The sequence below is a fragment of the Gymnogyps californianus genome, chromosome 5 (genome assembly GCF_018139145.2).
Source record: "Gymnogyps californianus isolate 813 chromosome 5, ASM1813914v2, whole genome shotgun sequence".
NCBI lineage: Eukaryota > Metazoa > Chordata > Aves > Accipitriformes > Cathartidae > Gymnogyps > Gymnogyps californianus.
This window is the reverse complement of record NC_059475.1, coordinates 6,489,911-6,515,402: the sequence shown is the minus strand read 5'-3', so window position 1 is coordinate 6,515,402 and position 25,492 is coordinate 6,489,911. Positions and strand designations below refer to the sequence as shown.

At 36.3% G+C, this 25,492-nt stretch overlaps 1 protein-coding gene across 1 annotated transcript in view; it reads right to left on the bottom strand.

Annotated features, from left to right (window-relative positions):
* ANO3 (anoctamin 3) overlaps window positions 1-25,492 on the bottom strand; it is a 215,536-nt gene that overhangs the window by 39,802 nt on the left and 150,242 nt on the right. The window contains exons 5-12 of the mRNA XM_050898227.1: window positions 21,559-21,711; window positions 19,712-19,812; window positions 15,258-15,302; window positions 9,808-9,939; window positions 8,323-8,429; window positions 6,834-6,889; window positions 4,281-4,402; window positions 2,869-3,003 (exon numbers count right to left, since the gene is read on the bottom strand). Of these exons, the coding sequence (XP_050754184.1) occupies window positions 2,869-3,003; window positions 4,281-4,402; window positions 6,834-6,889; window positions 8,323-8,429; window positions 9,808-9,939; window positions 15,258-15,302; window positions 19,712-19,812; window positions 21,559-21,711 (851 nt within the window). The remainder of the gene's footprint in view (window positions 1-2,868; window positions 3,004-4,280; window positions 4,403-6,833; window positions 6,890-8,322; window positions 8,430-9,807; window positions 9,940-15,257; window positions 15,303-19,711; window positions 19,813-21,558; window positions 21,712-25,492) is intronic.

Below are 25,492 nucleotides of genomic sequence, written 5' to 3'. Positions count from 1 at the left end.
GGCTCTATGGCAATGTATGCTCGTGTATTTGCTTATTCCTTCTCTGCTGAAACTGCACTGGACCTCAGTGGAAAAAGAAGAAAATGATGGATTTCTGCCTGCAGCCGCTAGAGGGGGGCTCCCGGCAGCTCCCTGCGCCTGAGAGGTGAAGGGACATCCCTGAGGAAAGCACGCTTTTGCAAAATTGATTTGATCAGCCGCTAAGTTCAAATTTTGTGGTACACAAGACAGATGAAAAATAGGTTTTTTGACAGAATTTATCATACTGTAAATCAACACTTCCTAACATGCACTGATTCCTAATAACAGGTGTCAATGGGATGAAAGCTGTTTCACATGAAGTAGCATTACACTGAATAATACTGAATCTGGGGCAACGTGGCAGTTATGACATTGCCATAATGCCCTGGCACTAGGTCTAAATTCCTAATTGCCACTGGTTTTCCTGTGTCTAGATTTTGTCAGAATAATGTACCCAACTCCGTTTCTTCCTGATGGCTGCTGAACATTGCATTTGCATACTGCAGTAGCTGCAGTGCTCAAAATCAAATGATGTATTTTAAAACTGTTATAGATGTTTATCTAGCAGTTTTCTTTAAATGACTGCAGAAGCACTAGATAAATAAACTCAGTCCCAGAATATGGCAAGAATAAGAACATTTAGGTTGTGCAGTCTGTCTGCCTGCTAATGGATGACTCCTGTCTGCTCTAGGTAGGAGGTTTCTGTCTAATCCTCACTAACCCCTTCCACGCTAAGTAAGCAAATATGGCAAGGAGCAGCATCTGTTATCACTGGACTTTAGAACTGCCTAAGTACACAAGGTGATACAGAAAACATCTACATACATTTTATCACGCCAGTCACTATCAGCTTGAGTTAGTTACACTCTGTTCTTGAATCCACGTCTCACAGCAGGTCTTACTAACTTGGTCATAGCAACACACTGATATGACAGTATCGTGTCACGACTAACCAGAGGGACTGCACAGATTCACACCACAGGCACAGAGGACCTTCTGCCCAGAATTAACACATCCAGATTACAGATGTGGGGCTGCCGCAGAGCACACGGCTAGGGCTTATAAATTAACCCACCCTCTGTCAGCATTTTGAAATGAACACTGGTTAATGTTAGGTCTAATAAATATATAAATACTCCCCTCCCCTTGTAGGCATCTAGGGCTTATATGGTGGATCACCTAACTTTCAGGCTCTTGCTTCTGGAATAGAGTCCAGAGCCCCTGATGGGCACCTTGGCGCTCTGTGTAGCACAGCATGACACTGAGGCACCTCAGGATGGGACCCAACACAACCAGCCTCCACGGGGAGCAAACTCAAATCTGCATGTTCTGTCTGCAGCTACTCAACAGCAGCCAAGGGGAAAAACTTAGGACAGGAAAACATGAAAGCTAGCCTACCTCTGCGCTCCTGTGATTTATACTCTGTAACCTTCAGCAAGCAAGATAACTGCGTGTCTCTGTTAAAAGAACTAAGCCGGAGCCGTATCTCCAGGTCTTCTCGGGAGAAGTGTATGACACACATACAAGCACATAATAGCTTACAGTTTGAAAAAATTAAATTCTTAGAAATTTTGTTCTTTCTCTTGGGGAATGTCAATGCCACATCTTTCTCTTTTACGAGGAGTGCCTGAAATACTAAGCTATACCCTGATAATAGTAGATTATGGCCCCTCGTTCCCCCCTTCTTGAAACTGTGCCATTGTACATGTGAAGAATACAAGATTCCCAGTTCAACAGCTCTAGTCCCTGTGCTCCAAGAACAGGCTGATCCTCTACTTTACATCCATTGCATTTTATGGACATCTATCATGCAAAACAATCCTAATACAGAGAACAATATCTTAGAGATAGCATAGTTTCCTGGCTGATACATTTATTGCATTTAATTGCATTTAATGCAGTTTGAAGTTGTAAAGTCTCTCAGTAGTCTGCTGTACAAAAGCAACCCTAAAAAGCCTTAATTATAGCACTGTAGAATATAACTCACTGTGAAGTACAAGATGAAGGCAATTCCATAAAGAAAACTTAAAATAGTCCCGCTCAAAGCCCGAGAAACAACACTTCCTATGAAATCTGACTCCAACTATACTTAGAGCCTAAGCACCCAAACTGCTTGGAGCAACAGTTGCAATTGTAAGAGCCCTGATACTGTTGTGTCTGACGACATCTAATGGAAAACTTTGTAATGAGGGTGCATCCTCTGAAACAGTTCCTAAAAATACAGTCAGCACTTAACTCAAGCACCCTCATCGCTGTTTCTAAATTGACATAAAACGCTCGCGGAGCAAAATCACAACAGTGGGAAACTTGAAAACTAGGCTCATTTCATGTGGTTGTAATCTCCCTGAAGCTGGGTCTCCTGGCTGCAGTTTACACTGACATAGTTAAAAATTTTCTTAAGACTCTAAGTTTGCCACTATTAACACTGGGAGAAAAAAAAGGCATAGACACAAGTAAGTTGAAGTTTAGCAACTGTACTACACTCTGGAAGTTATAGGCAAGATGGAGGTAAAGGAGGAGTATGTCTGAATCTTTTTTCATTTGTTAGCCTTGACTAGAATGACAACCATTGCAGTACCTACGACATTAGAATTGGTACTTGCTGTTTGTCCTTACAGACAGAATGGGAATCACTGCAGATGCAGTGGTAAGAACACTTGCTGTAAATGGTATGCATCCAGCTTGATGCAAAACAGATACACAAAGTGGATACACTTGACTGAAGAACCCAGTGTTCTATTTGGTTATTTTTACATGATTAAACATTTAAAAGTATAATGATCTAAATTGTGTCAGACTGTTCTTAATTTTCAACAGGCTATTATATGTTATTAAATAGGATTTTACCTTACTTGGCTGGAATCCATTGTAAATAATCCATAGAGGAAAACAAAGAGCCCAACCAGGGCAGCAGGAATAAGCATTCCAGTATACCATCCCAGCCAGGCAAAATACAGTCCAATTTTTTCACCAAAATATCGCCTACATGAAAAGGAAACACATACATTGTTTAAAGTTAAAACTTATGGCGACCTCTATCTATCTTCACAGTAGTCGAATAACTCTAATGAAGAACATTGTAATTCCATTGTAATTTACCATTACAAGTTTATGGTAAAATTACTGTCAGTTTACCAAAACGTTTTATTTCAGGCTAGCATAACATTCTAGTGACACTAACTGCAGACTTACCAGAACATATTATTTTATAAGGATATAACTGAAGTGCTCTGTAATTTTCATGTCCTTGCAATGACTAAGTAGATGTACTAGTTTCAACATTATTAAATGTAGGACATTTTATTTGCATACACAGAATGAGAGAGAGAGATACACATACACACAGACACATAAAAAATTTCTGGAAAGGGACAAAGTAAGTTGGTATGACCTAAGTATTCCATTATAAAAAGCATTTATGATAATCATGTAATATGACATATTTCAAACTATTATTAGAGAAAACAATGGATTGAAAACACAAGTTGACAATCGAGCTTTAATTCTTCAAAACCTGGGTATCAGTTGCTAGAAGACATGAAGTAGCAGTGATCAGAAAGTCAGTCAAGGATGATACTACTTGATCAGCACAGAATTGTCCCACGGCACATGCTTAGCTCCACAGCCTTCAGTGGAACAATACTGGGCACAGTGACTGGTTATGATTGTTAGATCAGGAATAAAAACTGACAGCAAGGAAAAATGAATTATTGGTATTCAACATCGAAGATGAGAAAAGTATGAAACCCAAACATCACAATTATTTAACTTCAATTACACATATTTCTCTACTTTACTTTTGGTAATCTATGACATTAATTATAAGAAATATAACCAGAAGTTTATTTAAACCCACATGGAAACATAGCAAATTAGGTTGCATTGTCTCTCCACTGGATCTGGTAACTCTGACTGTCCACATGGACAAGATGTGGTAACAGTCTTTGCTCTCAAAGGTGCTCTCATGAGGGGCAAGTGTCTCTGATCAACAGACCACGTCATGGGTTTGTATTTTACGTTTCACACTGCAAATTGTGAAGCCGCTGGATCTATGTGCCTTTTATGCAGCCGCATTTGAAATTAACAGCCCTGCACAAAAGACCACCCAAAAGAAGCAACTTTGACAATTCCAGTCTTACCTGATAATATTGAATAGCCAAATGTTACAGGAAAGCACAAGGGATTTAGCAGTACGGTTAACGCACTGTTACCAGGTTGTTTGTATCACAGAAATAAGCTACTCTTCAAAGTACTAATACCTGATTAAATCGAGAGGTTGGTATTTGTACCACATTCCCCACCGTGCCCAACGCTCATATAAGAGGTGTCTGTGATTCTGAGCTCCATGTGTTTTGATGGGATGTCTGCTTTTGTGGCTTCCCTGAAAAACACAAAGAAATAAAAGTACATTACTAGGCACTATGGAAAATATATACATTTCTTAGGTATTTTTGAATATAATTTTAAATGAAGTGTTCACTATTTTTAATAAATAGATCTCTTATTACGGATACCTCTAGGACGTCATCTGGAGCCAACACATAAGCCTGACAGAAGAGATATGGTTACATATGCTTCTGAAATGGCCACTTTCTCTAAGAATTAATGATAGAACCATACTAGTACAAAACTATAAAGAACTACTCAACTCTTTATATGGCTTCAAGTACAGTGTTTCTATTTCACTAATATATGCTTATTTGTATACTTTCACATATTTCAATTTTTCAAAATTTTTCATGAGATGTTTGCAGTATCTCTTTTTTCTCTCCTATAAAATTTTAGAAATTTCTGGTATGTCTGCTCAGTTCTCCCCTCCTAGACATTTTCTATGACTTTATTTAACTCCTGTATAAAAGTACAGAAAAATATAGTCTTTCTGTGGTACGTATTTTCTAAGATGATGGAAACAACAGAACTGGCATTATTTTGAAGCTACATAGGACTCTCAGAGGCATTAAAAGCAAAACACAGAATCAGTCTGACCCAAAAGAGTCCTTGCAGGCCATGCCTGACATTTACAGACTGCCTGACAGCCTGAAAGTATAGCCTCATGCTCAGCAGTCGAAAGGTAACACACAGATTTGCTAGAACCATCCTAAGCAGAATCTCCTGTATTTGTAATTTTACTCCAATTCTGAAGCAGGACACCTCTTTTAGTTGAACTTTTTCCCCCCAAAAGACCCCACCACTTGGTTACGGTAAAGAAAATCTTTCATTAAATAACTGCAAGTGAGCCAAATCATTTCTTGAGAGGAGAGCAGAGTTCCCCAGAGCTGTACTTCAGAGTTAGCAATCAGACAGATTCTGGACCCTGATAGGTCCATGTACTGTAGCCATTTAGATTATCATTTATTTGAAATCTTGAGCATTCCCCACAATTGAAAGAACACTATTTACTTGTTGCCATCTGCTGACCCTCTGGTTTAAGAATGAGTTAAAAACAAAGCTAAACATAGCAAAGAGTTCAATTCTACTCATTTCTCATTACAGTGAGCAAAGAAGCGTACCAAAAATGTCAACACAGAGTGTGACCTTTGCAATGTCTAGGAACACCTAGGAACAGAACATCAACTTATTCTCCCAGTCACCTGGATGAATGACTGTAATGCATAAAGCATTACCCAGTACTGCATATTTTAAAATCTTTGCCCCACCCGCTTCTTTCTGCACTGTTTATCCATAACAGAGTTGAAGTCTCAGCATTCCCACTGGGACTGAATTTTCACTCTCATTTGCTCGTGTGATAAAGAAAAAATAAAAAAAAAAAAAAAAAAAAATTGAGAGTGTTCCAACCACTAGCCCTCAGCACCATTGAAGCAGTAATTAAGGTAAGAGTGGCTTAAAAATATGACTTCATTAACCTTAACTGAAACTTTGAAACAGTAGCTTATGCCACAACAACGGAACATATACATAAAATGGATATGACAGCACGGTTTTGACAGCCAGGTTTTTCTGGTAGTGTGGCCAGCTTTTCCCTGAAGTCAGTAATGCACAGCTGAAGCGTTAATAATGACGTTCAATTATTTATCTAAAATACTCCTTCTCTATATTCCCAGTATTTAATTATTAATACCATATAAAAAAATCACTCTCAGCAATTTGTAAAGCACAGGTCAGTCCTCTGAAACACGAGACCATGTCACAATATTCAGCCCAAGCAACCACAGAGTTCACACCTGCAATTACCATGCTACTGAATGGCATTTAAAATGACTGAGGATGTGTGCCTTGCTTCTTTCTTTTCAACACACAAAGATTGTCTGAAACCCCTCTGAAGTCAAACACAAGTTTTTAATTTAGTTCACAGGTTTACAGTCTTCAGTAGACTTTAACCTACTGAAAAAGATACTGTCAAGTAGAAGTTATCCAGAACTATTCAGAAAAGACTAAATGGGAAATAATTAACCAGTCTCCCTAACTGTGACCAAGTACACAAGCTATTAGAAAAACAGAACATTTTGTAGGTGGCAGGCAAAAATAATTTAATACAACTAATCGGAACAACTTGGAACAACTGATATTCTCATTAAGAACTCCACAGGCAATGCCCGGATCACAAAAATAAAAAAAGAATTATAATATTCTAGTTCAGCAAGAAAATGCTCCAGGAAGTTATTATAATACATTATGTAAGAAAAATTTTAAAAGCCAATGTTAAAGTAAGAGCTATAAATAAAAAAGTCTCCACAGATTACATAGTGAAATTAAAAGTTTGCAGGACAAAATTAAAAATAAAGTAGGATCTCAAAACATTAGTGCAAGGTTTAATCTAAATATAAATACAAATACAAAATTAACCAGGTTACCTCATGTGGTGGAAATGCTGCTTCATATGTTCCATTATTTAGTAATCTATTAATACCTAAAAAGAAAAAAAGCGGTAGTTCTGATATCAATTTTTTATACACATTTAATTTCAAGCAGTGTGAATTTTCAAGTTACATATTGAGAATGTAACTTAAGATTAGATGCTCAGGATGCTGCTAAACATGACAATAATCAATAATCCCACCAACTGTTTGTGCAGGTCTTGCTGATCCCTCAAGATTTCTGGCTCTGTCAAACTACAGCAACTTTCTGAGCACCACAGTCTGCAACTTTTCTCTCAGGGTCAGGTGCTCGTGCCAGACCAAGTGTGAGAAGACAGTTACATTCATGTTGTATTCATCAGAGCATATGATACAGATTTTATGGGTGACCAGACGATCTGACATACACAGAGTGGTATGGACAGACAATCCTTGAGGCAGCAAAACCCCTGCAGCATTAAAAGCTAACCTGTTGTTATTTTTAAATATAAGCCAGCTGAAGGACTGTGCTTTGCACTGTGCTCTGCACAATACTGGCTACAGCATTTTGGATCAGTTCCTAGAGTCTTCCTAAAACCAGATTTGTTGTACTATCAAAGCACATTATAAAAAAGAAATAATAAATAACCATTAATAATTATAATAAAAAGATTCAGTAGCCTGTAAGAGCACACCCGTAGCCAACAGTTTCCCCAAGAAATAAGTACTTATGATGGACTTCAGATTTGTCCATTCAAATGTACAAATTATGCTAAACTAATCTTGTAATGAAATTTGCCATCATCAACTTCAAAGGCATTAGATTTGAACCTTTGTTTTCTGTTTTTCTTACTACTGCTTTTCTTCAGAAACTCAAGCAACAACTTTCTGTAATTTCTATCATCTTCATAAGTATAAGGTTTTAATACGTCTCTATATATAATTTAATTCTTAATTTAAATCCTGCAAAGAAAAGAGGAAATCATACATGCATCCTCTGTTCATTGCAAAGGAAAATGAATAGTTAGACCTTCTGAAAAATAATACTATAATAGGAGTGTTGATACAAACTGAATTTGGTCTTCAGGTCAACTGTCTCTGAGCTGTACGGAGACCTCAAGTAAGTTAAGTGTAGCTCACATTGATTCTGCTGGACTGGAACTGCTGGGTAGTAGCAGAACTACTAGGACCAGTCCTTGAAAGCACTTGACAGTTTTCTGAGGTATATGTTATCTTTATTGTGGCTCTCGATAACGTAAAGTTATCATAATCTCTCCAATGGAATTACTCAAGGAATGAGTAATTAGGTGAAAAATATTGCCAATTTTCACTGAGTTATTTAAGAAAATAATTGATGTGACATTCCTTAAACTGTGTTACTGAGCGAATAAAAAGATTTCAAGGAATGGCAAAATTAATTGAGTTTACTCAAATGATAATTTTTCAGGCAAGTAAAGATATAAAATTTTTATACCTTCAGGTTAGGAAAAAAATACAGCATTCTCACCCATTTTGGATTTTCCATCTTCATACTTAGTTCTCTGTAGCATGTGATGCACAATTCTACTTCTTGTGGAATTGCTGAAGAAGCTGTCTTTGTTGTTTATTGTAAAACTATTAAAATAATGAACGTCTTTTAATATTCAAAACAATGCACGGGTGTTGAAACATAGCTGCTCAAGTGTTTTCTTCTTACAGTGATTTATTGGATCTTTACCCTCCTTGGTTACTGCACAAGATGTAAGATTTTACATCCCTCGAGCATCTTCTCAGGTCCAATAAATTTATCATCATTGCAGATTATTGTTAGGAAAACAGAGCAACTAAAACTAAATTCTAAAATATCCTACTATCTAGGTAATTTCTGTTCTGGATATAATTAATTAAAAAAAGATCTTCAGAAGCAGTGGTTGTTCTCAAATTGAAGTTACTTATGAGTTGGCAGATGTCTGTGTCATAGAACTACCAGAACTACTATTTAGAAAAAAAACCCCAAATTCTCCATGCACTGGACACTTGAGTAGCAGCTCCACAATCACTTTCCCTTAGAGAATCCTAGGATGGAGCCAAATAAAGCATCCTTTCCCAGATGGCTCTGGATTCTGGATGCCAGAAATCTGACATGCAGGAGCTTTTGCCTACTCAGCTGTGCCAAAAGTGACACTATTACAGTTGATAACATCAGCCGATCTGGTTGAGAAATAACACTAAAAACAGGTGATTGATCCAATGCAATATAGTCAATTACTGAAAAAAAATTGAGATCATAATGCAACTACTCTGTCTTTCCAGGGTAAAGTCAGTCCACTAGCATACAGCTTCTTTACTGAGAAGAAAAAATTCCTATTTAGCCTAATTTATAATTCTACTTTAAATGAAGTTTTCTCTCCTAAAAGAATTATCACAAAATACTTTAAAAATGAAGAAACAGCCAGAATTTTAAAATCTAACTTTTTGGGTCCTGAAAAAATTTATGGCACTGTTTAACTACATCACCATCAACATGTTGATTTGAACACATACAGTTTTTATTTGTTGTATACGTATTTATACTTCAGAGAAAAAAAACATTTTTAAAATGCAGATCTGATAAGAAAGTCAGTCATCACTGGTTTTAGCTTGCCTCCAAGTTTTCCCAATTTCAACAGCTGTCTCAGGTTCTGCTTAAGTAAAATATGTAATTAAGCAAAGCAAACTTGAGCAAGTATTTGCATTTTGTAATGTAATGGAAAGAAAAACTTCTAAACCAGAAAAGCAGTGTTCATTTTTCAGTCAAATTTCTGCCTGTGCTACTGAGTGACCATCAAACAGCAAGTAACAGACAGTAGATTTTGGCTTTAAGAGAAAACCCACAGAAAATATCAGATATGATACTGGGTATTCGCCCGTGACCATCTGCTAACGGCTGCCTCTATGGCACTTGCTTAGAAGAAGTGAGAAAATAAAAAATCCTTGTGGTCTCTGGCACTGCCTTTCCAGTTCCAGCACTTACTGGTGTATGCGTGCACGGCTAAAGGGTGCTGTGTAGCAATCTGTTTCTTCCAGATCAGGTAGGGCCTCCTTATCAAGCTTCATTGGATTTCTGGGCAACCAGCTTTTCAGCTCTCTCATATTCCTCTGCAAACTGAGACAATAAGAAATCAGATTTACACACTCTCACCTGCTTGTTATTTCTATCTCCAACATCGCATATTTAGTGACATCATACTAGAAATGAAAGCAGGAAATTTCCACATTAAGTAACTAAAAGAAAACAAGGAGTTAAAGAGCAAAATTAACAGCATTTATTTGTGATCTATCTTGCACACTTTACTCAAGCACAACTCATTCTAAAATTAGTGGGATTATGGTTTGAGATAGGACTGCAGTATTGAGTCTGGGGAAAATAATTTTCCAAGGTAGTTCATCTGTCAGAACTGTGGATGCTTATGCTTTACTCAAGAACATACCTAATGACCTTCTCTAGCCTCACTGGACAAGGCAAGTGTAACTCCTCCTCCCTTTCTTGCCTGGCAACTCAGACACTAAAATTCACAAAATTTGAAAGCAAATACAAGACTGCTCAGGATCAAATTTTTATGGTTTTCTGATTCCAAGAAAGCCTTCCCCTACAAAATTTTCCTCAAAATCCAAGGGCTGATATTGCCTTACAAAACAGTATATCTAAACATCAAATAAAGGATACATTATACAGCTATGGTTATACAGTATTTAGACAAGAAAACCTAGGTATGGCTTCCTACAGTTTCCTAAAAATTGACATTATAAAACACCAACAGAACATAATTTTTGTATCCCCAATTAGATTATATATTGGTAACATAAAGGGCAATTTTTAAGCAAATCCTAGAAGTCACCTCCTTATCACTTCAATTTTGCACTCCTTGCTGACCTGTATTTTTTTCACATTCAACTGCAATGAAATATGGGTATTTAAGGAGTAGGTCTCATATTAAACGAGTGCTATGACACTATAAGCATATCAGAGATCCAGAAAAAGTCTAAATTTTAGAAAAACATTCCCTAAATAATATTTTTTTCAGTGGGATTTGGGCCTTACTCAATGAATATATATGCATGATATATAAAGCATATATATCTCATATCCACAAAAAGTGTAAGGCTAAGTATCAGATTTTTTTATCTGAGGTGAATACTTAATTGCCTGTGATAAGCAGAAGCACAGCTACCCACTTCATAATTAAGAGTAATAAGTGATGACACAGTCAGTTGCTCTCAGGCAGCAAAGCGACCTTTGTGAAAGTGTACCTCTTATTATCAACATCAGCAAAAAAAGTTCTACCCCTATTTGACATAGTGTCAGACAGAAATCTAAGCCAAATGTGGGATCAGAATTTTACATTTACATTTAAAATTCTCAAAATTTTCTTCTTGCTATACATTGCCAAGGTATTGGCGCACACTCTGTATATAACTGGTACTGCACTTGAGGGACATCGTTCTATTTGACACTAAGCATTATGAGCCAAAGAACATAACTGTGTTCATAAAGTTGAAACACAGAATACAGTTCCCAGGCAGGTGCATCCCTTAAGTGTCTCCTTTACTCAAATAATACCTTACTGAGTTGATTATCTTTATTGGTTCCAGTGGAAGTTCTCTCGGTACAGAGTACAGTATGTATACAAGTACAGTTTTCACTTTATTTTCTTCATCTTTTTTCTGTTGTACACATGCTGATTTTTTTTTAAGAGTCAAAACCCAAGCTTTTCTTTAATGAGGAAAATATGCAGATGCATCAGGAAAAACAGAAAAACAATACATCTGATTTCAGATTATTATGAAATTCTTTTAAAATTGGTTACGTGAAAAGTCTTGATCATTTTCCCCCCTTCAAAAATCTAAAAAACTAGTATATAATTATTATCTTAAAGAAATTAGTTCATTCAAAATTCATGTCTGCTCCTTTTAACATGCAAACTAATGAAGAACAGCATTGGAATAAATTAAAAATTATGTCCACATTACATTTGCAACTTCTTTTCTGAGGCAAAAAGGCTTTTTATCTAAGGTGTGATTGCTTTCTCATTACATCACTTATGGTTGATCACTCCAAAACTTAGTGCCTTCAGATAGCATAGAATATTTGAAGGGAAAAGTTGAAGTCTCCCCCTGTACAAAAATAATCCAGCAAGAGAGACCTCTTTTCTTGGCTTACATTATTTTACAGTTGAAGAAGAAACTGAAGTTTCATGGAGCTTTCATTCAAAGCGATAACAAATTTAAGACAAATTTTTGCCCAAATCACAGGACTAAGTATTAGCATTTTTACTCAAGAGTGGCTTTCTAGGTCAAAAGTAGCAGTTTAAACAAATTCCTGACTTAATCTATTCAATGCAGTCTATTTAATAAGAGTAAAAGCAGACAGAGCTGGTCTGGGTGAAGTCACTCATGAAGTCAGGAGCTCATGCAATGAGATCAAAAATGTCCCAGTGGAACAGTGCTGCAAAGATATGGGCTGCTACTTCAGGTACGCTCTTATTGAAACCACTCCAGCTGGCACCAATGTAACTTTATGCACCTTGGACTATGGGATATTATTCTGAAACGTATATACATTTTATTCTTAGATATAAAATCTAATATTTTATGAAAATGCCTGTAATTTCAGCTTTGCGCAACTTCCATGCTCATCTGTACTGTTCCATTTTATTTGGTTGGTTGTTCTTTTTTGCAGAACTAGTTAGTCCAAAAATCCTTGCAGATTACATTTACTCAGCAGACTGCAATGCAAAGAAACACAGTATAGGTGCGTTTGGAATTATCTGATCAGATTCAGGGAACGAGATACCAGAATTAAGCAACTGCCACTGGTCATGTGAGGTATTTTTGACAGCAATCACCACCCGGTAGTTTGCTTGATGTTTGTGCCTCTCAAGACTGGCCGGAATTGTCAACCGTATGCCACCAAATGACATCGGTGTGGTATGTTTCCATGTTTTGTAATGGGAAACATGTTACGGTTGACAGATTCAACATACGGATACAATCATCACCAAAAAAGGAAAAAAATGATACGATATTCGTTCAATGGAATTAACAATTTCACTTCAGTGTGCAGATTGAAATCCAAAAGGTTTTAAAAGTCCTTTTGCAAAGCAAACTTATTGCAGCTCAGTTGCTAAACAAAGTAATTTTTGGTTCTCTATCCTTAGAAGTATAAATTTATTTCAACATTTCAGTGGGCAGAGTGAAGCTGCATACTAAGGCAACTATCTTTTAATTCTCTTTTCCTCAATGTCATTCTTAACCAGCATGAAATCGGTGTGTTTGATACAGCAGATAAAAGACTGCTTCATTGGATTATTCAGTCTTACATCTGAGAGTTCAGACAATTTCTGATACCGACATTATTCACTTGCATATCGCACTTCTAGCAACTTCCTTTCCTTTGAAAAGATTTGTTGAAGGCTTTCCAAATATTGCTTTTAAGCAGTATGACAAAATTATTTCTATAGTGTGGCCCTATGAATAGAATTTGAGCTTTATAGGATTAAGTACAATGTTAAGGGGTTTTTTAAAGGTACGTAAATAAAGAAATAGAGAGATACCACACAGATATCACATATAAGAAAGGTAGTACACCAGTAAGCATTACATTTCTCTTCTGTCCTTTCATTCATGTTCCTGATAATCTTTTGTAGACTTTTTAAAGGACATTTATAGATATATACGTCTACCATATAACCATGTCAATAAATTCAGAGAAGTGTACATATCACAGCAGGGTCTAATATACTAGTGTTACCTCATATTCTTTAAATTGTAGAAACGCTATAGCCTTAAAATTTTACCTTTGATATACAAGAATTTTAATATAGTTCTTCATCGTAGCTCTTGTAAACTCCACTTAATAACTGAGAAATATTAATGAGAGATCTGATAAATTACAGAGAAGCAGTTAAGTTTGAAAAGTTGTAAGATGCAAAGAAACAATGACAGTAGTAGAAGTTAAAATGATGAGATGTGTATGTCAGCAATTTTAGAGTTAGCTTTAATTTTTAGATGTAGCTTTTTTTTTTATTTATTTTTTTCACACTATTCCTTTGTGCACTGGATTATATAAAGTGCCAGAAAAAATATTCAGAAGAATATTCATCCCCAAATTCTCACAAAGTAAATCACAGGTAAAAGCATTTGTCTCAAATGAAAAATCAATCTGGCACGAAAAGTGTTTATTACTTGGTTCACAGGTACTGTGCAACTTCAGTTGCATCTGTCCTTCTAAATAAGGAAAATAAATTAATATCTAGGACTCACCAGATGGATTACAGATGAAATGAGGCAATTTTGCAGTAAAGCTTGTTGATTTTGCCTTTACATTACAAAGCACATCACTTACATTTTTCATAATGCACACTAAAATGGAGCAAGCATGTGAATGACTGGGAAGAGGAAAAAATGCAGCTGTAAATTTATGTTATAGATTGTTTTATTTCAATATATTTTATCTGCTTATATGCTTAAAGTTTTCTCACTTTACCGTTCAACAGTGCTTTCTCTATTTTTGTTAGCTGATCATCTTGCAAACTGGTATCATGAGACTACTTAAATTGTTCCTGAGAAATAATGAGAGCTCTTCATCATCTAAAGGAACAACAGGAGAACCTAAATCAAATGTAATCTCATCTCAAGATCCATCTCAAGAAAACCCGTGATAGAAAATTCTTTCAGGAGATTTCCCTCATGTAAAAATTTTCATATCTTTTCCATAGGTAATTAGGATTTACAAGACATCATTATGTCTGACTAGAGCAATGGGGAGCGATTACAGCTCACAGTGTGCCCCGTTCTCGCTCCCCAGCTCCTTTCGCCCACTGCTGTGGCCTTTTGTACCCTTCTCCTGGCTGACAGAAGCAGCAACAGCAGCAGCAGCCGCAGGTGAGGTTTGCATGTGTCTGCCTCCCAGAGAGTTAAACAGCTTTCACTGCAGCGTACAAGTTATTCTGTCAGCTATTAAATAAAAATTCAAAACAGCCTTCAGTGTGTGGCATTGATTTAGTCCTGATCACCAGGACACACATGAGAGAAGTTACGTTTGCATGTCTAGGGAAATAGCTGACTACCGGAATCTGAGACATACACTCAAAAGTATCTTTCATGCTAAAGAAATATGCCTTGGTAACAGCAGACATAACTGTAGAGACAGCTCCAGTACTAAATCTTTGCTGCCAGGATAAGGCCATTTTTTTTTTTCCTGGCATAAACATTTTTGCATTTCTAAAATGAGCACCGGCAAAGCTTTAAAGTACTGCATCTTGTTACAGATGAATATTTTAACGCTTTGAGCTAGCATATTTTGAGTTTTCAGGAAAATAATCTAATTTTCCAAGTTTCCTGGATAAATTTACAACTGCGAATGGATTTTCTTTAGCAGGGTGACTATCTGACAAAATTAGAAGCTACACATCACCCACCAACCTGCCCATGGTTTTGCTCCTCCAGTCAGTGTAATAACATTTTTTCCTGAAAGAACAGCAAAAATCAGCTGAGAATAATCAAGTAGGAGACAGTTGAAAAGGACATACACATTATAAAAGAACACTGAACATTTTAAAACATGCATTTTCATAGGCAGAAAGGTGAAAAACACTTAAAAAAGACAACTGAAATAGAATAAGGCATTAAAATGCTGTAACTTCACATATTTTCAAGTTTGAAATTTGTTCCCGAGTCCAAATTAAATCTTAGATTTGTAGCTAATGACAATAATAGCTAATCAATAATTAATTCATAAGACACCCATCAGACAGGGTTCAATGGTGTCATGCTAGTATTCATTTCACATGATCTTGCTTAGCTTTTATTTCATAAAACTCATTATAGAAGAATCACCAGTGCTTCCATGCTATTAAATGCTTTATGCACTCTATGCATTCAATACCGTAAGCACTTCACACCATTAGATACTATCTTGATTCCCTGAAGTGGTATACCATCACCTTCCCTTGACATTTTGCATCCAACTGAAGAACAATACACGGCCCTAAAAATCTAAGAGTACTAACTGCAACAAACAACTTTTACGTTAGCAGTTCTTTTCTCTCCACCCTTCACTGCTCATTGACAGTTAGAGAAACAAGACCAGAAATTCCCAGTAAAGTCTCCTGAGAACAGTTGTTTTGAAACCATATAGAGACATATTTGCTGCAATGTAATATTTTGCACATCTAGTTTCAGGTTTTCAGGTTTTTTTCTGGCCTCCTCCTATCATTTCATGTCACATTTCAACCACACAAAGGCCTCGATCTTGCAGGTTCCTCGGGGTATCCGTATCTTTACCATGGCACTCATCTGGGGACAGTGAAGTTCAGCAGCAGGGGCTTTGCTCCTCGCTTAGTTCATCTTCTACTTAAAATTTGCCTAAATCCTTTCTACTCTGCAAGGTTGTTTTTTTTTTTTAGGAGGAATTAAAACAAGCTTATTTGGATACATTATTATAAAAGTTTAACATTCTTTTCAGTTGATATTTTATCCCCCCCTCCTCCCATTCTAACACACACAAAAATGGTACTTTCACTCTGGATACTCCTCCATCACTTCTTAGCCTAGAACCATACACAGTTAACAAGATCTACAACTGCCATCTGGGCAGTATTTGAGATTGATTAAAGTACATTACCTACATTAAAGTAACAACGAAATGAATACATTAAAAGGAGTGAGAAGGAAATGTTGCCTGGAAAATATGTGGCCATTGGAAAACTATGTATCTACCAATCTGCAGGCTGTTGGCAGCCTGACAATTAGTACTACTAGGCAGAATTGTAAATGAAGCAATGAAGAGTTATTAAAAGATTTTCAGACATTACATTTTTTAACAAAACCCTTCCTTCATTCCCTTTAATTGCCCTTAGCTGTTTTGCACAGATGGAGTCTAGCTAAGCTACAGATACAACTAATTTATTCACTACACACAATAATAATTGTGTCACAAGAGATACCTGTAGACACAGATAAAACTAAACTTTTGTCTGAGTTCAAGATATACATAGTAGAGTTTCATTTCTACTGGCAGATCATATACTTAACAAAAATATCCATAAATTGTTAAAAAAAGTATAATTCAGTCATGATCTAACCTTGGTGCTAACATAAATCCTGTTTGAAACCATACACAAGACAACAGTGATTACCACAGACTAGTCTTTTGAAATGTTAGGAAAATTTCCTATTGTAATTGAAACACTGAGATTCCATCTATATTACATATAAGACGTATACTATATATCTGCCAACACATTTAGGTATAATGCCATGCTAAAACAGTTCTGGGATGCTAGGTGGTCCCTTGGGTCAGAAAAAAGCTTTTTTACTTTTCAGCAACAGAGAGAAATACTTCTTAACCTCTGTAATAATTCTGTTGATTTTGTTTAGATTCCTGGATTGAGCAAAATGAACCTAAAAAGTATGAGTTTAATCCTTCATGTATTGTTCATATATGATACCGACTTATGGTATATTTTAGTGACCATAACCAAAAGCCAAAATCTTGCAACACTGTGCAAGAGGACAAGGGTGTACTGCATGGAAGTACTGCAGGGAAGGTTAGCTCTCCGATTATGTATTAAAAATGGACCGTCAGAAGCCACTGATAAATCAGATAAAGGCTAAGAGAAATAATCTGTTCTTAGAATCATAGAATGTCTCAAGTTGGAAGGGACCCAAAAGGATCATCGAGTCCAACTCCCTGCTCCTCACAGGACTACCTAAAACTACCTAAGGACTACCTAAAACTTCTTGGGAGGGAACTACTCCAGTTCACTGTAGTTCTGGGAGAACTGTGTGATTTGAGCTTCCTCTGTCCATTGAATGGCGAAAATAGTTACCTCAGGAAAACAATATATGCCATCCAGTTAAGAAAAGTTCGATTTAAATAAGCAAGCTCAAGACTTAAAGCAAAAGTGCTTTTGACAGAACATGTAATTAAATTACAAAAAAGGGTGGTTACAGGATGTTGTTATGGAAGTGTAGCTGGCTATTTTTGCATCCATGAAAAGCCATCAGGGGCTAATAAACAAAGATGAAGACATGAACTCTGCCTCAGAAAGTCTCTAAACCACAGACTTCTGGAAAGGGAGAAGGCATCACAAAACACTGCTCTAGATTTGCTCTGCTTCTGTATTGGACACTTTAGACAGGCTGCTGGCAGAGTGAGACAGACCTTTGTTCTATTCTGCTACGTCCACTTTGTGTTCACAATAAAACTGTGTTCACTTTTATTTTTTAAAAAGTACGGAAATGAAAGAAATAGCCTGTTTGAAATATTCACACAAGTTTTAGATTGCAATTTCATTTAAATTCCTATTAAAATCTTTTTAAAGAGAAAAGAAATGGTGATCAATTTACTATTTCTCACAGTTCTACTACGGAGGTAGAGGTGGACAGTGGGCATTTTTCTTACCAGACAAATGTGTTCCACTCTACAGCAAAACTGCCAACAAGGTGAAGCAGCAAAATTTAGCATTTTATCTACTTTTGGTGTACTGAACTGAGTGGGATAAAAGGAAGCTAAAGCAACAGTCCAGAAACAACATGGATCAGACACTTTGGAAAAAAAAAAAAAAAAAAGAGAATATATTTACATGTCAGTTAATAATACAATAAACAAACATGACTTGGAATGCCTTCCAAATAAAGTAGCATTGCAAAAGTCAGCCCTTTTTTTTTCTGAAGAGCACTACTGATCTGTGAAGTTACTAAAATGATGAAGAATTCAAACCATTGCTAAATCTTAACATAATTTTGTGACTTCGAGTATCAAAAGCAAGAAATAACTATTTTTTAATTGGAATTTAGATTGTTTATGTGTGTGTACACACATATGCAAACAGTTCTGTATTTAAAATGTTGACAAGTATTATTCAAACTAGAGAAGCTCAAATGGCACTATAATAATATTCTCAAACATATGGAAGATGACTGTTACAGAAACCACTTTTTTATGGAAAGGACTTTGAAGGCTTAATGGGACGACGTGGAAACTCAGTATAGAACTAGGTATTTGAAGCAAGTTTTGAGTGAAGGATGCTTCACGATGACTGTTTCTGGCTTAGGACCAATGCAAGAGAGTCACATTGCGACAGCTGAAATCAACAGGGACATGAAAGATAGAGCACTTGGCAATTCAAGTGAGAAAGGAGTGCTGTAAGGGTATTTTCCGTGAGTCACACAGCTTTGGCATCTAGTTACCACTTTAACTCCTGGTGAGGTTTACAGCATGCTACATGCTCTTCTCTCTCTGAAAGAACATTATTAATCAATCTGAAAAGGGACATTTTCTCCTTTAAAAACTTCTGTATTATTGCAGGAGATATTAACTTGTCCTACAAATAAATAACAAATATTTATTGCAAAAACATATGATAGAATTTGTTTAGCACATAGACAAGGAACTCAGTTCAGTTCATTATTCTGCCAAAGGAAAGCTAGAGGACCAAGAAATAAAGGTATCTCGTTTTATTCCAAGTACGCCAATATGTGTTGGAGACACAGAAGACACCAACTATTTCTGTAATTTCACTTGCCTTTGGGTAAGAAAATCATGGAGAAAACTTGAGCTCAGATGGAGAATATCTGAAACTCTGCCAAGGACATCCAAAACAATGTGTGAACTACTAACAGTATTTTCTAAAGACACATGCTCGATTTGACTGGGAAGGTAAGTTTGCAAACAAGTACCAGAGGTAAATGTGAAAAGAACGGTGCCTATTATTTGTTTCTCCTCTCCTCTCTCCCCCATCACCTCACTAAATTAAATATAAGCTTGTCTGGCCACAATGCAGCAAAGACTGCATTTTAGCGTTTAAGGTAAGTAATGAACTTTTAACATTAAGCACTAAATTACGAGTTTCTTAAAATAGTTTCCACAATACCTGAAAGGCATCCTGATGTTCATTCTTTCTGCGTATTTGCACAATGTCTCCCATGGACAGTGAATTTTAACAAACATGATATCACTGTTTGTAACAGCTGGCTGTAAAGAGCGGTAACAAACAAATACATATTAATAATTCAAACCTCTATGGCATTCACCTTTCTAAAGCATTCTTCAGGGTCAAATTCTGCTTTTAGGCCTGAAGTGGTCATTAAAGTCTGAAAACACTGTAAGTGCTCTCAGCTAGACAAAGGAAAATTAATAACTTTTTTTTCTCCCAAACACTGTCATATGGGTAAACTAGTAGCTGTCAAAAGGAATCTGTAGGATAGATCTTTGCTCATAAACACAACAGAAGTAGAGAAAGGCTTTATGCAGCATTTTTTGACATGGAATAAATCAATCAATTTTAAATCCCCTCAAAATCATCTTAGATGAGCACTTTGGAGATCATTCTGTTTGTCTCCCATTTAAGGAGAAGAGTGCTCAGCTGCTAGAGACATAAGAACAGCTGAGAGAAGGCTGCAGGTCCCACTCTGCCAAAATGGTAACTCCAGGGAATGGTTAAGTAATTGCAGTATCTGCTATGAACTTATAAATGTGATCTCTATATGAATTGAGATTTTTTGTAAACTTACAAGGAATACTCTACACAAATGTCTTTCATCACTAATTTATTTGTACATAAAACAAGGGTTTCAGCATTACAGACTCCTGTATTTATCTGTTCTTATGAACGCTTCAGTTCCACACCCTTCTCCCAGATGTATGTTGCTGGGGTTGAGTCTGATTGATTACCTTGAGTAATGCAAGGTTTGGTAAATAAAGGTAAAAGAAAATTTAGTTGAAGGGTTAATAAAATTTAAAATGTTCACAATTCTACCTACCAGTTCCATAAAGTCATATCACAGTTCAATAATACTACTTCTAGGATTTTATTTTTCTCAAAAGATGTGGATAAAATAATACTACTGGAAGACAATTAAAAACACTTCATATCTAGAATTATGATCTTATAAAAACATTTTTTTCTAAAGTGTCAATCATTCTGAATTGACACCAGCTGAGATTGGGATATTTACTGAAATCAGAATAAAACCAGATATTTTTACTACTAGACTGTAACAATTTTTAAAAGCCTTAAAACTAAATTTTAATCCACTGTCAGATTAGTTATTTATGAATATTCAACGTACTACATGGTCAGCTAGAACTTGCAAGGACTTCAAAACAGTTAAAAGCTCATTGCTTTAACACAGAACATGTAAGGTAATTTTATTGAGTTGAAGAGTATAAATCAGAATGAAAGACACATGAAGTATAGGAGCTTACTTCAGGATAGACCAAATATATGCCTGTTTTATAAGTAATTAATGAAACAGCAAAAATCCTGTTTTCCTGGCTCTGTTTTCCTTCATTTTTATATTAATACTGTCATTACTAGGGATGGACTAACTTGACACCGACAATCTTAACCCCTTGAAAAACAGAGAGACATTTAGTATCATGCATTCTGCTGAAAGACAGAGGTTATACATTAAAGTAACAACATGAGTTACTGAAGCTTCTTCTGTTCTGCAAGCATGAGGAGCTGGAAGTTCTCCCTCTATACTGCACTACACCTGTGTGGAGGGTACGTGTGTGTGTGTACAAGCATGCATCCCCAAAACACGTTAAACACACACTATCAAACAACTGTTGTTATTAATTTAATAGTATTAAACAAATGGTGGGAACATTCTGACTGGAAAGGCTTGTAAGATTGTCAGGAATCTTTTATAAATTCAGTAAAGTATGACAGTATTATAAAGGGTTTTTTTATGCCACATAAGCTACAAGACTCACCTCTCGTTCTAACATCAACCCTTCTGCTCTCAAATTCTTCTCAAACGTGCTTCTTTTTTCTACCTGTGGACTTGACTTTTTGTAGACCAAGATGTAATCAATGCGCTTTTTGCCATCTTTGAAGAAGAGTCCTGATGATGCCATGGCATCAGTCTGGACAAGATAAGATAAAGATATGCTAAACATGGCATCCATAAAGATGAAGAGCCCCATCATGAACTGCATGTAACACAGCATTTCCTAAAGCATGGAAATGTCCACATATCTGCAGGATGAATATGTAAAGAAGTCACAAGAACAGGCACTTCATATGCATCAGTTGCTCAGGATTTCAAATTAATTAGAACAAAACAAAACAAAATATCTCCACAAAACCCATATTCTAGCTATTTCTTTCAGCTGTGCAAAACCCTTAAAATCAGTGTGGTATATATTGATATGAACTTCTGTTAATCCTTAGTTTCCAGCAGAAATTAAAAAAAAACCTGAAGACAAGTAAATTAAACCAAGTTTCCCAGCTTTGTACCTGGGCAAATTTTATAGAACAAACATACTCGTATTTTCTCCAAGAGAAAAATAAGTTTAAAAAATTAAAAAAGAAACGCTATTGATTGGAATGTTTTCCTGGATATTCTAGCTGAAGTGCTTTTTCAATGCCATGTTAGCAATGTTTAAATCTTGTCTAGTTCCTTCCCACCATGCTTGCAAACACAAGGGATTCTCTGACCTTGATATGGAAAACCCTGCTTTACATGCTGCTGCTGTAAGCTATTTTTGCATTCTGTGTTTTGCATGATTCAGAATACACAGTGACTATATCAACTGGTGTCAGACTATGAAGACTTTGAAATGTGAAAAGGTAAACTGAGAAACTATCATCATCATCTGGAGAATGCAGCACTCATTTTAACACAAACCGTCCGGAACAAGTATGTTAGTTTGAAGTAAGATACGTTACACCCATATATATGGGACCAGAAGTCTATGACTGCTGCACCCTTTAGCCAATAGGATGCCAGTCTTAGAAATTAACTCTATTTGGATTATTTGATATGAAATTTATAATACTCAGTTATATCCAACAGTTACACTATTGATAAATAGAACCAAGTGCTAGTACGTGATATCAGCAGTATAAATAGTGGATACCAGCTCACTTGTTTCTACGTGAAAGGTTTTTCTTACTCCCACATACCTCACTGCCAACTTTCTACATATTTAGTGCTTCTGAGAACTCCTCAGTCTGCAAAACCTAAAGTTTTCTAACAACAGTCTTCCTCTTTTTCTGCTTTTTTAACTCCCAAAGCAAAAACCAAGGAACAGTCATTCTCAGACCACCTAGTGTTACAAAGGAGTGCTTCACCACACATCTGGGAACATTATTTAAGTACATTAAGCTTCAAATTAAGTACAATTAAGCTTATTTTTCCCCTCAGCAGCTGGTGATGGCATCAACTGTCTGTCTTTTCCAGATGACACTTTTCATAACTAACCATAAAAGGATTCTGCTACCTGCTCCAAGGTACAAACCTGCTTACGTATTTTATTAACAAGTCTGTAAATACAAAATGGGTGTTAGAAATCTCAACTTTGTCCCACTGGGCTAGAGTTATGCTGTCACTTTCATACTCTGCTTCAGGTGCAACCATCCAGATGTGGAAGCAATTTCAGTCTTTGGAACATAGGAGAGGTGAATTCAAATCCCTCCAGGCTAAGCCGAAACTAATCTGAGTCTTCTACTACCTGGGTAAAGGTCTTCATTTCTAAGCAAAAAAAGGTGGTATCCTTTTCTTTCCTCTCTGAATTGGCATTTGTTGTCTTCAGAATTTTCTATTTGCTTCATGTGCAACTTGCTGTGAGATGTGTAACTAACCCAGGGCTACAGGGCACAGCGCAGAGGTCAGGTACTGGGACTTTTGGTGTACGAGTGCTGGTTGATCACTGTCACACTTGTCTCCTCCTGTAAGCCCAGGCCACTGGTGCCTTTCCTCCATCACAAAATAACGGATAACGTAGAATTTAGAAACCTCTGATTACTTGCCCTTAGCCTAACTGAGGGGAAATGCTAATTTAAGATGGGTCAAGAAACAGGCAAAATCACAGAAAATGTAACATGAACTAAAGTAGCTAATACATTACAGAATGTGATTAACCTGAATTTAAGAATCTGTCTAGAGGCAATTATACAGATCACCTACATGCAAAAAAATTCTAAAAACTAAAAAAACTCCATCTACTAAATCTAGAGAAAGAGGAACAAAGGCAGAGAAGACAAGATGTCCAATGTAACCTAGAGAAACAATACGGAAACTCGAAAATAATTAGGAGAAATGGACAGACATAGGAAGAATAATTTTCCAATCCTAAATTACTTTGGAACTTTCTTGAGAACAGGAAATATCCTTTTCCTTTTGCTTGGCTTTTGACTTCAGATTTTGCTTTTTTATTCCCATGAGAAATTAAGTTAAATATAACAGAAAAAATAAGGACAATAATTTATCAATATATTGATCAAACATTTGTTGAAGAACAGCATACCCTATACCCCATTAATTTGTTTTTTATACATTCTTCTATTTCTATTTATCTCAAAATATTCAGATAAATAGTATCTGAAGTCCAAATTAAAGTAGTCAAGATTGTTAACAAAGATTATTAGTGCACTGAATATAGGGTCTGTCACTCCTTTGAAGAATTGTGAATGGGGATAGTAGTAAAAACATTAATTTTTATTCTTTTTTTAAATGTTGCAGAGGTAATGATCTAAAGACAAAATATGCAGAGGTTTGAAGGTGAGGTAGTAGACTAAAGGTTTGAAAAATGCAAGTTTGAATATGCAAGTTTTTCAATACCCAAACTTTTTTCAGGTTCAAGACATAAGCAACGAATCCCCTCTTCAACAATGAAGTATTCCAGCACAAGTATTTCACAAAAGCAGACCAGAGCTGCTTTTGTGGTCTATGAAGCAGGCAAAACCAGCTACAAAAAGCCTGGCTAAAATTCCCCCAAAGGGGAGATCTGGAACTTCTCTTATACAATTTCTGCTCGTGCAATTTCTGTACAGACATTCTGCAAATTAAATCTACCTTTTTGTAATACACTTCTACCTTTCTTTGGATTATTATTTCTAGCCTTTCTTTCCTCATATCTAAACCATCTGATTTTCTTCAGCCTTGGAAAAACATGTTTTCTTTCTCAGATTAACAACAGTATGCAAGTATGCCCTCAGATTCATCTGCACCAAACAGAATTCTTTGGGGGCAACGTTCAATAAATAATGAGCTGCGCTGATAGTAGAGAGACATTTTCCATCTGTTCATCTCAGACCACTTTCAGAGTACTACCACCACAGGTTGAGATGGGCAACAGTGAAGCCACTTACCACAATCGTGCAGTGAACCTGACCTATACTCTATTGATTTCAGGACAGATTCACTTTAATGCTACTGGCACCACTAGTTTCACTTCAGCGCAATTCTCAAGCAATTTTGTCCACCTATATCAGCAGGAATACCTGTGCCAGTAAAAGAATTTATCGGGCAATTTATGTGTTTTTTTCAGTTAATCCGGAGGAGCTCCGTACTGTGTACGGAGAACAGGGAGCAGTAATTTCAATCAAACATATGAGTCAAGGTATATTGGCCTCTATCTACACCTAGCACAGTGAATCCGTCTGTTAGTACAATGGACATTCAGGCAAAGCACATTTACTATTTATCTGCTGGTTTGGACCAATAATTCTCTGATTCATTCTTTCACTTTTTTCTTGACACAGCAGAGGAGAAAAGCATCAGAAGAAATATTTTGTGCAAAGCCCTTACTCTCTTCTATTCTTTTTTAAGATTTCCTGTTTCACCTGAAACATGCGTATAAAAAGGACTGATCAATGTTTGTTTTTCTCTCTAATCCTCTTCATCCTCTCTACCCTCTTAGT